Source organism: Fonsecaea monophora, assembly GCF_001642475.1.
Source record: "Fonsecaea monophora strain CBS 269.37 chromosome Unknown Scaff78, whole genome shotgun sequence".
NCBI lineage: Eukaryota > Fungi > Ascomycota > Eurotiomycetes > Chaetothyriales > Herpotrichiellaceae > Fonsecaea > Fonsecaea monophora.
Genome location: NW_019174009.1, coordinates 38,637 through 52,460, shown reverse-complemented (window position 1 = coordinate 52,460; position 13,824 = coordinate 38,637). Strand labels below are relative to the sequence as shown.

General features: G+C 51.1%; 3 protein-coding genes across 3 annotated transcripts; 2 read left to right on the top strand and 1 right to left on the bottom strand.

Moving 5' to 3' along the window:
* Positions 1–794: 794 nt before the first annotated feature.
* Positions 795–2,448, bottom strand: AYO21_08714 (hypothetical protein; the record flags this gene model as incomplete). Its single annotated transcript, XM_022658657.1, has 3 exons — positions 795–2,153; positions 2,203–2,333; positions 2,394–2,448. The coding sequence occupies 3 exons, from the start codon at positions 2,446–2,448 to the stop codon at positions 795–797; spliced, it is 1,545 nt and encodes a 514-aa protein (XP_022509018.1).
* Positions 2,449–2,764: 316 nt separating this feature from the next.
* Positions 2,765–4,071, top strand: AYO21_08713 (hypothetical protein; the record flags this gene model as incomplete). The annotated part of the gene is made up of 2 exons (XM_022658656.1): positions 2,765–3,005; positions 3,059–4,071. The coding sequence occupies 2 exons, from the start codon at positions 2,765–2,767 to the stop codon at positions 4,069–4,071; spliced, it is 1,254 nt and encodes a 417-aa protein (XP_022509017.1).
* Positions 4,072–4,434: 363 nt separating this feature from the next.
* Positions 4,435–13,158, top strand: AYO21_08712 (hypothetical protein; the record flags this gene model as incomplete). The annotated part of the gene is made up of 11 exons (XM_022658655.1): positions 4,435–5,019; positions 5,700–5,829; positions 5,882–6,532; positions 6,595–7,111; positions 7,177–7,462; positions 7,523–7,729; positions 7,797–7,872; positions 9,802–10,559; positions 10,909–11,294; positions 11,378–11,699; positions 11,758–13,158. The coding sequence occupies 11 exons, from the start codon at positions 4,435–4,437 to the stop codon at positions 13,156–13,158; spliced, it is 5,319 nt and encodes a 1,772-aa protein (XP_022509016.1).
* Positions 13,159–13,824: the final 666 nt, after the last annotated feature.

The following is a 13,824-nucleotide window of genomic DNA, read 5'->3' as shown; positions in this document are numbered from 1 at the left end:
TGGTATTACCTCTAGATGAATTGGAATCGTTTCTACTGTCCATTGACTGACGCTGCTAAGCTGCTGCTCGGAGTGTTGATGAATTGTGCCGGAGAAGGAGACTGATGCCTGCGAAGGATTCCAGGCAACCAGAGGCGCAGACGCCGTCAGGGGTCTGAAGGTGAGGAGTGATTGGACTTGGTCATGAGTCATTGAACTTGGTAAAAGGCAACACTGTATGTGGGATGTTGAATCTGGGCCAAGTCGGTGTGTTGCTGGTAAGATCTGAGTGATGCAGCCTGCGATCTAGGGAGACGGAGTGATAACTAAGTGGATCGACAAGCAGTGGTTTGATAAACCAGCTGCAATAAGGCCGTGTGGCCGTGATATGCAAGGCGACAAGGCGGCTCGGCGGACAAGACAGATCCACACGCTAGCCTCTTTCGGCGCATTTCCTCTCCCTGAATTTATCCTCACGTGCTCGGCATTCCAAGGCTGAAGTTGTACGACCAAAGGTGCATGACGGAAGCCTGGATAAAAGTCATCGACAGATCGTCATCTGTGATAACATATGTGCTGAGTGAGGAAACATCTTTCCCGAGTACATCTGTAAGCTGATGTTGTTGTTGTCCACGCCGCCTGTTTCACCGCCAGAGGTTGATGGTGATGAGGTTGAAATGTGGCCAACCACCGTGTGACTCTTTTTGGGGATCTATTCGCCAATACGCCCTCATTGTTTTTGGTCATTACTCATTGATGCATTATACAGAGATTAAAGATGAACTGACTGGACAGCTCTTAGTTCCCCAAGGAATCTATTTCGCCGTAAGCGCAAAGCTCAAGCCCAAAATACCCATACCCAAAAAAGCAAAGGCAATGCAAATGTTCTTGTTGTGACTGAGCTGCAGGCTTTCCGAGAACAGTGACAACGCGACGCTGGTCATGACGCCCGACGTGACGGCAAACATGCCACCATATACCCCTTCAGTTGGAGCACCCAGGCTACTCTTGTTGGCGAGCTTAAACCACAATGCTGCAACGGCAGCTCCGAGTGGTTGTGAAATACCACCCAAGAAGGACGACCACGCTATGGCTTTGAATCTGGAGCCAAGAGCGAGGTATAGAGGTAGGGACATGGCGAAGCCTTCCGTGATGTTGTGGATGAACAATGCCATGAAAACGGCAAAACCAAGCTGAGGATTGGCGTGATTGGTGGCGTACGTAATGAAGCCTTCCGGTGCCTTGTGCAATGCGATGGCTAACGAAGTCTGCAGACCAATTGACATGAATGCATTAGTGGGAACATGATGGTGATGTTCGTATCCACCAGCGTGTGAATGCTCTGACAGCCGACGTTCGGACCCCTCTACGCTTGCATGTTGGTGGGGAGGATGGTGGAAGTGGTGTGTTGACGACCTTGTGCGGTGCAACTCCGGCTTCAAGCTCCCCGTATCGGCGTCCTCAGTCGGATGACGCCCTAGAGTCGACCCATTTGACAATGGATTCTCTTCGATTTCTCCCAGCGTCGACCCGCCGCGTGCTTCAGTCGTGCCGCTGCGCCACGTGGGTGAGCGCAAGAAAGGGCCGTGTCCTGGTAACACAGAGCCTCGCCTGTGTACAGCCTTGAAGCAGTCCTGGCCGCATGGGTCCGAAAATCCCATGCACGGGCCGTTCTCGTCGCAATTGTCCTTCTGACCCCCGACGTATTTCGAAAGTGTCCTCGAGAGTGTTCTAGACATCGCCGACGACCTTCGGTGGGTCTGTGCAGTGTGATATGTAGGCTGGCGAGCTGATCCCTCCTCCTCTGTCCTTTCATGCTGCGGCTTTTTGGGGCTAACGCTTGTGGTTCGTGAGAGTAAAGGTGTATCCTCATCCTCCTCTTCCGTCGGCCTGGAGTGGGTTCTGGATATTGGGAGGCCATTGGTATGTTCATCGTCCTGCGCATGTTCTGACATTTCTTCGGGATTCTTGGCCTCCTCCTCGTCGTGAGTATGATCGCAGTCCACAACGTGTGATGGGATAAAATGATGCAGGGCGCGGGAGAAGATCTGAATGCCTATGACACCTGCCAAAAACAACCCAATCAGGAGGTATGATGCTGCCCGTGCCGAATAGCCCGCGTCTTTGAAATACGTCTTCGACTGAGGAAGCATCGAGTACAGGGCGGAGAACAACTGTTTTGCGGTCAACCGGGAGATCGCTGAGTACCCAGAACATACGTACCATGACCCCGAAGCTGAGGCTTAGTGATGCAGAGAGAAACCCATCACTCTCGGATATCGAAAAGTGTCGCCAGACTGGAAACTGGCGTGCTACAATATCGATGCAGATGATCGACGAGCCGATAACACATGCTATGAAGACACAGAATTAGTTTCCGTTGAGGTCCAGTCTGGGAGAAATCTGCAGTCTACCAATGCCGCTGATGCATGTCATAATCCAGCCTCTGGTATCATTGTCGACTGCCATCTTGCGCGTATTCTCTCCTCTTGAGTTGCAGGGTCAAAAATATAGCATTGTACGGTACAATGTGATCTGTTAGTGTTGTAAGAGATTGCTCATGCTATACTTGAAGTCCCTTAGGAAGAGTCGAAGCTGGAAAGAGAAACGCAGAATGTCGGGTTGGAGAAAGTATCTCCTTATTAGGAGGCGCGAGCGCAGTTACAGCAAGTGGGATGACGAACATTCCAGGACTTCTTTAGAGGACCTTAAGACTACGCACCTATAGGGTTTAGTTGAAACTCGGGGCGAGAGAGGTGCGAATCATGGGCCGCCTAAATCATCCATGCAGTCGGGGCTGGCCCAGGTCTTGTCATCTTCAGCTGCGAGTACAGGAATCCACCACGCTCGGGGCCAAACGCAGGGGTACGCAGATCTGGCGAGCGGCACCTATGATCTCGTTGCCGATTGGCCTCTACAGCACAATGCTAACCAACAGTTTCAACTTTTCCTCTCAAAAGTCCATCTCTGCGATCTGAGAGACGCGTTTGTTTATGGCACGATTTCAACATTGCCTGCCAACAACTGTACATGTCCAAAACTACTATTGCTATCATAGCAGCGACGTCTGCATTTGCAGGCGCGTCGCTGACGGCTTTACTATTTCCTGGCCACCGAAAAGATGAGACTATACCGACTGGGACATTGAATCAGACACCAACAATACCTGCACCCTCAACTCTCACTCCGGTCCCTGTCCCAGTCCCAGTACCAGTTGCTGTACCGGTCCAACCTCCTTCTCCTGCCATCATCCCGCCCGTCGATCCCTCTGGCATCCTCCGCTATGGATTTCCTGGCCCCATTGCCGATACCTTGACCACACCCTCTCATCTCTCTGCCTTTAACAGGTTCACTCGGAACCCTCATTGGGTAGCAGAACATTTCACGGCGCAGTCTCTGCTGCTGAACAACGGATCTCGACGGAACAGCGTGTTTTACGAGGATCTATCGATTCCGCCAATGTTTCGAGCAAAACTTTCCGATTACTTTCGCAGCGGGTACGACAGGGGGCATCAGGTTCCAGCAGCAGATGCGAAATGGTCACAAGAGGCCATGGATTCCACATTCGTCTTAAGCAATATGTGCCCACAAGTTGGAGAGGGGTTCAATCGAGATTACTGGGCTCATTTTGAGGAATTCTGTCGAGATCTGGTTAAGAGATTCCCCAGTGTACGAGTGGTAACTGGTCCCTTGTACTTGCCCAAAAAAGACGAACGGGATGGGAAATGGAGGGTTTCTTACGAAGTGATTGGCAATCCCCCAAATGTCGCCGTGCCCACCCACTTTTTCAAAGTCATCTTCGCTGAGGAGGCAGCCCAAAGCCCAAATGGACCTGTGGCCCTCGGCGCTTTCGTCTTGCCCAACGCTGAGATACCCAACTCCAAGAGCTTGAGTGATTTCGAAGTTCCTCTTGAAGCGGTCGAAAGAGCCAGCGGACTGGTATTTGCCGAGAAACTGTCACCAGATAGGAGAAAACAACTCTGCAGGGAAGTTCGATGTGAGATAGTGGTGCGTGAATTCGACAAGAGTCGTCAAATATCGCAGGCCTCGAAAGGCACGCTTCAAATCCAGAAACCTGGACCAAGGTTGTAACCATGTCACCAGAGTTGAACCCAGCCAGGGGTAAATATAGAATTGACTTCTGGCATCATGTAGCTGCATCAAAAGCTGTATTAGAATCCGAACATCATTCTGATCACTTTGTAGATATACCCCTACCTTTGCTTGGTGGTACAAGAGAAGTGGTCTACGTTTGCTGCATTGACTTTGACAGTGCCATGTTTCATCACTAACAAACGTACAGCACTAATGCCCAGCCAGTCGTTGTGGTGGTGGCTTATTATAGTATTACTAGGTATGTAGGTATGAACCTATAATGTGGTAGGTGAAAATAATATAATTGACCCGGATGACGTTCGATGCACCTGGAGGCTGGGGCAGTCCAGGCTGCCAAGCATGTTCTGCAACTTCATCGCTGGGCGCGCCTGGGTGATCCAGTTCGAGTATTTCCGCTGGTTGCGTTCGAGAACTTCCCTACCCAACGCCAGACCCACAACAGCTCTACTTTCACGATTCAAGATGACCCAAGTCTGTTTGCTGGACTCTGATCGCTTATCTTCGCTGTTACGAGAAGCCCTACATTGGAGTGAAAATGTCTCTTCCCTCATGGTCTCTGCTCTGAACGGATCAATACTCGCATATGCCTACAGGGATACCACGCCATCGATCAAAGCTATGCGCACTCAATCTACCACCATGACTGCAGCTTACACGGTCGCGTCGGAGGATGTTCTAGTGGTTGAGGCACAAAACATGGGAGCCATCTCTGTCATAGCGCCTGTTGCGGATCATGTGCTGCTGGCTGTGACAGGGCCCGAACCGAAGCAGAAACCGTCCCTTGAGAATGGTCCTGAGTCGTCTCAAGAGCATGCGCAGATGACCAACGGAATTGAACGTCATCCAGAAGAGGAAGAGGAGGGCGAGAGTGATATTCAGGACGAGGACAGAGATACACAGAAAATTCGGGAAGACCTCGAGGCTGTAAGCCAGGAACTGACGGGTATACTAAGGGAAGAGCTGGCTGTTATGAAGTGGCCCGATGATATCTGATTTCCTCCAAGACACTGACTCGCTACTTGGAATCTTTGATCAGGAGGTCGCAAACCGTCAACAACCTTGTGCGGAAAGAGACTCGAGCAACTATACTCGGAGGGTGAAGGATCACATCGTCCTGCCATAACCCAAGGCTTTGTACTGCGGCAGAGCCCGGCGCATATATCTGGCATTTAGTGTCTCGCTACACTCTGAGATGATTTGATTATGGCGGCGCCGGCAGCTGCGGCGACAATCAACAGTTTCGGCTGAATTGTGGTCGGCGAACGCAACGGTCCCCGCATCAGAAGGTCGAGACCCACTGAATCCTCGAGGGATAACCCGGAGAAGAGGTTAGTGGGTTAAGTCGGCAGGCCCCTTGACCTGCCGCCTCCCCCAAACCCGTTCGATGTCACGATTGAACTCGAAACTCAATCCTCCACTTCCACCATTCCCAGCATTTTCTACTCTCCTCCTCGTACAACTGCAACCTCCTCGCCTTGCGCGGTACCTTCTTCTCCTTTCCTTGACACTTTTTGCGCCGGTGATAGAATCTCTTGCGCTCGTGTTCGGCTACCATGTTGTACGTTCGAGATCTCATTGCGTATTCTCCTGGCTTCCGCTGATAGCTCCTGCGCAGTGCGATTCCCCCACCACCGCGGTATCCCATCAACAGTGGCTTAATCGCGACAACCCTTGAAACTGCGAATACCCTGACCATTCGCGAAGGGCCCGAATACACATTTCAGGCTGGCGAAGGTAGCTACGATTCTCCCCTTTGCCACCGACACATCTAGTAACAGACGAGCAGGCACATATGTTTTACGAGACGACCTACAACTCGCTACCCCTCCACCACATCCTTCTGAAGCTCCCATCGTCAATCCCAATCCCCTCGCGACCAACGTTGCTCCCCCCACCAGTGGTGTTAAATTGTCTCTAGTATCGCTTAGCCCGAAACAAATCACTCCAGACCTCTACAGAACCACTACCGCGACGAGCAGTCTTTTGCGCTGGAGAACTTTGGGATTAAACAATTCAAAGGAAACAAAAGAGTCCAAGGAGCTCAAGGACGCAAGGGAGTTGAAAGAAATCAAAGAAGTGGAGAAAGAGCCGAGGATATCAATAGAGACGGGCAGCGATAGTAGCAACCTTGCGACATCACAAAATGGAAGCAATAAGTCGAGTACCGTGAAAGCCTTCGGTGAAGGGAATGCTGCTCTCTCTCCCGTCATCAGCAGAGATGGTCTCAAGAGACGAAAACCCAAGAACAACATTATTAAGAGCAATTCCTCATTCGTCTCTCGCGTCATTCCCCACGAATCTCTCCCAAAGAAACTTCAGGAACGAGATCAGCGAGGGACCTTTGCATTTGTCAACATCAACCGGGCTTTTCAGTGGCTGGATCTGTCTTCAGGGTCCAAACAGGACCCAATGACCAAAATTCTCTTCACCAAGGCAAGTGACTGTCTCGTCATCAACACCATGTTATGCTTGCGGAGCTCATTGCGATCCCATTGCCAGTGTTGGTATCAACTAATCGGTCGCTGCAGGCTCACATGTTGTGTCACGATGTCAATAGCATGACCAAGCATTCGACGCACATGGACGTTGTTATGGGTTCTTCTGCAAGCGATATTATCTGGTATGAGCCAATATCGCAAAAGTATGCACGCATCAACAAGAATGGGATCATCAACAACTCGGCCGTTTCCACGATTAGATGGATACCTGGATCGGAGAATCTTTTCCTAGCGGCTCATATGGACGGAACACTCATCGTATACGACAAAGAGAAGGAAGATGCACCCTTTGTCTCGGAAGAGCTGGTAGATGAAGCGATCAGTATCCCAGATGAAGATCAGTCCACATTGGTCATCAGCAAAAGTGTGAACTCGTCAAATCAAAAGGCCAATCCAGTAGCTTGCTGGCGAATTTCCAACCAGAACATCACCGACTTTTCCTTTTCGCCGGACAATAAACATCTCGCTGTAGTCGGCGATGATGGTTATCTTCGGATAATAGATTATCCTCAAGAAAGGTACACAGAGGAATCAATCACTCCTCACATTGCCTTTCAGGATTTGTGAGACTAATGTTACACAGGCTGACCGATATATACTCTTCTTATTACGGCGGGTTCACATGCGTATGCTGGTCGCCTGATGGCAAATACGTGCTCACTGGAGGCCAAGACGACCTCGTCACTATTTGGTCGCTACCCGAACGTCAGATTATTGCTCGATGTCCTGGACATGATTCGTGGGTAACGGCTGTTGCCTTCGATCCATGGCGTTGCGACGAGAGAACATATCGTTTTGGCAGTGTGGGCGATGACTGCAAGCTCCTCCTTTGGGATTTTAGTGTTGGCATGCTTCATCGTCCGAAAGGGGTAAGCTGATTACCATGAAACCCCAAAGTTGATTTGACAGCATGCTTACACAGAACACAGGCGACAGCTAGGACTAGAGGGAGCATCTCATCTCCCTCGATCTCGCTCCTTCGACAACGGACGGAGAGCACAAGTATCGTGAACCGAATCAGATCCGATTCAAACCGGACTGGAAGTTTCGTCCAACCTGACACTGTCGACGAATCCGAATTTCTCAACCACGCTGTTGAACCCCGAGCAAGGACGGCTCAACTACCCCCCGTAATGGTAGGTCTGCAAAGATGCGGCCAGACAAGAGTTTTGCACGGTACGGCTACTGACATTCAATTGACAGTCCAAGAAGATAGATGATCATCCACTGAGTGGTGTCGCATTCGAACAGGATTGCATTATCACGACGTGTAACGAAGGTACGCGCGCATTTTTCATGTGTATGAGCAAGGGACGAACAGGCTAATATTCACATTGTTCAAGGCCACTTGCGCACTTGGAACCGACCTCGAGAAGCCCCAAACAGCAGTCAAATAGATATCTCCGAAAAGCCAAGGCCCTGAGTTGCATATACGAGATGGCGGGAATGTCAGAGCCTCGCTATAGCACGGGATGTCACTATCGGGTGTGTCACCTAATTCGACTACAATCCAGCATAGTCTGGAAGTCCCCGCTTGGCTGGCGCCCGTTAAGAACTTCAAGTGGAATTCCCTAGGGGTCAGCGCATTGGGCATGTCGATAAGAGTGATAAGGCATTCCGCACGAACCATGTGCGCTTTGATGCTCGCTAGAAAACCTGATATTTGCGCGCTGGGGCGTGGAGACAGTTTGATCGACAACTGCTTGTAGAAAGATTTAATGGCAATCGATTCACATCCCCAGCGGGTCTGCCAGACCATACTTGTTATGCAAGTAAACAACGTCTTTTGGGGATTGAGTGTCATGGATGAGGGTACTGGACAAGCAGTAGATGCTCCGTACTTGTATCTACTCATTCCAGGACTGGGGCAAAAGTTAGTTTCATCTAGAACAAACCACATGACGATCAAACAATGACACCATGGGTCGGCAGCAAGCATTCTCTAGCAGTCGCTTAGTACGGGGAGTGCCGGTGAGCCGGATGATAGGGGAGGTTTGATCAACTCCCTTGGGCCGACTCCATTCAATTACCTCAGACTTCTGCAAAGTCCCTCGTCCTTGTAGCTTGTTCTCCATAGAGTTTTGAACGGCACCGTCGTTCCGAGATGGTGACCATAGCCCATCTAACCTGCTAATGCCAATGCTCGAGTTCGGGCTTTGGGAAAGAGCGTGGGGCCGAGAAGAGTATAGGTAAAGTCCTTCCCAAGGATCAAGGTACCATCGCTCCGAGTAGACTTTCCCTGAGCAGCCATAAGTGCTGTCAGAGGAGCCAGAAGAAAATCAGCCAGGGTAGTATGAAGGGCAGAGGGGTAGCCACATGTGCACTTCGTGCAGCCCCTGTGGTATGACGAGGTCAAGAAGGGGGCAGGATCAGATGCGAGAAAGGGGGATGCGATCACTACGAGAGACGACTCGCAGGTTTCTGGCTGCAAAGAACGAAAATGGTTGAGCAGGAGGAGTTTTGGGGGTTTCACATCTGGAGGCCCAAACTCCATATCATGTATTCGGTAATGTTGCTTCTGATTGTGCGTTCGGTGACAGGAGAAGGGAGGAGGGGTGCTTGGTAAGATGGCCATGTTTCCGTGATTGGAATCAGATCGAGGAATCGAGGGCCATTTCTTTTTCAGCCCTGACGATCTCCTGGACGCCCCGAGCACTTTTTGCAGGGGCCTGAGGGGCCTACTGGAGGGTATGCAACGAATGATGATAAAGGGGGCCTACACTCTTCAAAAGATCGTGTGAGGTGTTGGTTGCGACGCACACATTACAGGGCACGTATTCGCAGGCACTGCCCGTGCAGAAAAACGAGGACATCACAGTTAATTTCTCAGTGTCAGATGCTTCGCTCCTGTGCCCTCGGGTTCCGTCCTTGATCCCGGCTCTCTTTCCACGTGTCTCAACACTTTGATGGTAGAGGAGAGTGCTTTACCCCAATTCACCTTTCTGGTCAGAAGAGACATCAGATCGGTTATCGTGCTTCCATTATCGGCCTTGCAATCAGTGCTATCAGACTTATCTCTACTTGGGTGTCAATCTTGCCAGTATCCGCCTGTTCCTGCGCTTCCCGATCATTTCCTCTCGACTACCTGTACCCACGAGCCCACCGTCCAGGTGACCAAGGTTTCGGAAGAGATCGCGGCCTTCAGCAGGAAAATTCGCCAAAAGAGTAGCGCAGCCTCGAATTAGATTGGCCAGATTCAGTGGAACAGTGGTCTGGGAGGATCCAGATGCCGACGGACACAAGCACACCGCAAAGAGAAGCCCAGGATACTGCCAGACAAAGAGAAGGCGAAATATGACGCTGGGAAATCAAAGATCGGCGGGGACGAGAGCCTTGTTACGAGAACTGCCAGCGCCAGTGTTGGCCCCTTTGAGCACTATGAAGGCCACAGCAATCATCAGGGCCAAAGTCAAGCCCAGGACACCGTTGGCGGCCCAGGTGGAGGATCCAGCCCCCGTCGTGAGACAGATAGACGGTGAAGAGAGAAGACTCGAGGACGGCAGTATGGCCAACGCCAATGGACGAGGGAGATCCGATACGACCAACACAACATCCTCTCTCTGGACGACGGCGTCGTCGTCAAGCTCGATACCTGCCATTACACTCACTGAAAGCAGCTATCCGTATCCTCGGCACGACGACATCGAAGAAGCTGCAAGTTTCCCCATCGAAGCACCCATCGAAGCCGAAGTTGTTACAGCAAATGCATCATTGCCAGGCACAGGCTCAAGCCTAGGTTCTACCGCTAACGGGGCCTCGGCGTCATCGGTCTCATTCGCGGGAGCCTTACCTAGAAGGGGCCCTAGAAAGTCTCATCAGCCCACAGACTCTGCATCAGGATCGGCATCTTCAGCATCAGCATCATCAGCGGCGCCCCTAGCACCACCACCGCCACTGCCGCTATCGACTGGCGGCGAGAGAACAGCCGGAGTGGACCCTCATCAGAGAGACCCGCGCCTGATAACAGTAAGTTCCCACACGGCCCTTCCATTAGCCACTCTACCTGCATCATCTCAGCCATTCCCGCCCAGCGCCCCCCCAGCGCCCACCCAGCACGCAACCCGACTATCCACTCTTTGTACCCTTCCGTCCAATTATTCCCTCCGACCCGATCATTATCTTTTTTCTGTCGCAGTCATCACCTCAAATTTCTGTTGCATGCCCACCTGCGTCTGAGTAGAAGCTTGGGTGTATCAGCCTGTGCGATCTCATTGCGCATGCCTTGTTGATTGTCATATGCTTCATTCTCAATCCTTCTCCCTTTCTCCTTGTACTACCTCGTCACTCTCCTTCCAATGTTCTTACTCCAATCCAGCAGATTAGGCCGCTCCTTCGTCTAAACCGCAAGCATTCTCCCGAATGCTCCTCCGGCCGCCATGAGCCAGTCTCGCGCACTCCCTTGAACCAGCGTCCTTCGAGTTCTCCTGCGTCTTCTTTAGCCAATCGTCATCTCCACGGTCTGGCACCTTCCAAATCACAAACCATGGCGCTCAAGTTTCTGAGTGCGCACACCTCTCACTCAGGCTCAAGTAGCAGCGTCAAACACTTCGATATCCGCCTGGACAATGACTACATCGTGTTTCGGGGCAATGAAGACGAGGCTGCAAGTGCCCAACTGTCGGGGTCTCTGGTTCTGTGCCTCACTGAACCTATGACTATCCACCACGTCGACTTGACTCTGAGCGGAATCCTACATATGTCGTAAGTCGAATGATGGTCCCACGGCAATTCCGGCAATTCCTCTTGCTCGCGTGATCACCTTCCAACTAACCTGATGTGTACAGATGGCAGACTACTTCCACATCCTCCATGTCAGGCAGGCGTACCACTTACAAGGAGAAGACCTTTTTCGAGAAGAATTGGACGTTTCGAGACCCAGGGAAAGGCAAGACCGAAATTTTACAACCCGACAACTACGAGTGGCCATTCCAATGCATCCTCGAGGGTTCTCTGCCCGAAAGTGTGGAAGGTCTGAAGGATGCGTGGATTATCTACCGCTTGAAGGCTGAAATCAGTCGTAAGAGGGGGAGGGACATTGTCATCCGCAAACCTCTGCGCATCGTCCGCACTTTGGATTCGAATGCCTTGGAACTTTCCCACGCAATGGTACGAAGTCCTCGTTCTTACATGCATTGCCCCTCTCCCTTTTCTGACCCGCTACTAGTCTGTCGAAAACATATGGCCGAATAAAATCGAATACTCGATTAGCATCCCCAACAAGGCGGTCGCCTTTGGGTCATTTGTTCAAGTTGACTTCAAATTAATATCTCTCTTGAAAGGTCTGGTGATCGGCAATGTCTCTACGCAAGTCAAAGAAGAGCAAGAATTTGTCGTTGATCCAGAATGGGGAATATCCGCTCTGAACAATGGCCTGACCAAGATGGACAGAGTCATTGCGTCGGATCTTTACAAGGTCGAGCCTGAAAAGGATGAGCAAATCATCGACGAAGTTGCCGAAGGCTATCAATTTTCTCGATATCTTGAGTTGCCCAAATCTCTGAACCAATGCTTACAGGACTGTAATGTCAGAGGGATCAAGGTTCGACATAAAGTGAAATTTAATGTTCAGTTACACAACCCCGACGGCCACATTTCTGAACTACGCGCCAACCTCCCGGTTTCGTTTTACATATCTCCCAGTCTACCTATTAACGAAAACAACGATCTGGTTGACCAATCGCCTCAAGCCGGGAGGGCAGCTATTGCTAACGATTTGGCCAATGCAGCGCCACCCGTGTACGGGAAGCATACTTTGGATGTCTTATATTCCGATGTGGATGGCTATCGAACACCCGGAACCGCCCTGTCTACTCCTGGGACTCCGTACCTCCACAGTCGCCATGCGTCCCAGGAAAACCTCGCGAGTCTGGCAGCAATGGCCAATGGAAACTACGTGTCACCAATAGCTCTTCAGAGCAGGCTCCAGGATCTTCGAGTGGGCGACTCCTTCATCCAAGATCTGCGTGGCAACGAAGACGGTGAAATAAGTAATCTATCGCTACCAGCCGATAGACGATCTAGGCGGAACTCGTCGTCTACGACCATGCCTGAAGATTATTTCGCACCACATAGTGCATCGGCTCCGAGCTCGTATCCACGAATTAGTCCTATTGATCAAGGTGCGTCTCCGGGCGGTCCTTCCCATACACCTAGTCAGCCAGGCAGTCTCATGATTTCGCGCCGGACTTCTGAAGAAGAAGAAGATGGTCACCATTCTGGCACTAGGACGCCATTCCCTCAGTATGACCATATGGAGGATCTGGCTCGCGTTCCTTCATACACAACAGCAGTCAAGACACCTGCCCCGAGGAAGCAATTTGACCCGTCGGTATCCCTGCCGACCTACGGAGCTGCTGTTACGGACCCCAGCCCTCCGCCGTTAGCAGAGCCTCCGACCGCCCACCTTAGAACTTCGCCAAGGTTACCGGGCACCATAACAGCGACCGCAAACTCACCGGATTCACCCGTCAATGGCGTTCCAAGAACGTCAATATCCCACCGAACTGTGAGTTCGATCCAAGATGACGAGAGAAGGTTGCGGATGCTGCAACTGCGAGGGCGGTAGAGCCAGCGGCGACGATGCTTCGCATTCGATCGATATTCCAAAATTTACGAAGATAGACGAACGGTTTGTGAATATTTACCTCTACGTTTTGAGGCGCTGGCCCCATGATGATTGATACCCGATTGCGTTTTTGTCGTATAAGAGATTGCCGCTTTCATGGAGACCGCTTTTCCCCCACTGCTTTTCAGCACTCGACACGCAAATTGGAACCTCTTGCATATGGAATTACCACTTACGGAGTCTTTGATGGTACGATCAACGGGTTGGTCGCGTTGGATATACCATGACGGGTAGTCTGGTCTCGGAATAAACGGCACATTGGCACTTGCATTGGTATTGGTATGCTTGGGGGAATTGCATGATACTCATCTCATCAGTATTGATTCGCGTCGCGGTCATGGGCTGTGCTGAGAGCAACGATCTGAAACAAAAATGAAAAAGAGAGAAAAAGAGGCAAACAGCTTTCAGCTCCGAGGATGTCATCGGCTACGGTCACTTAGAGACAAAAGAGAATGCTCATCGGACAAAGTATGGTGGAACACGGTCGGACAGAATATGCCATTTGTATGAGTCTTGACGAGGTAACGGGAAAAAGACATGTATACTGTTGAGAGGTTCCAAAGCCAAACCGAACCAATAGTACAGGTTCAAGTCCTCCTCTCCATC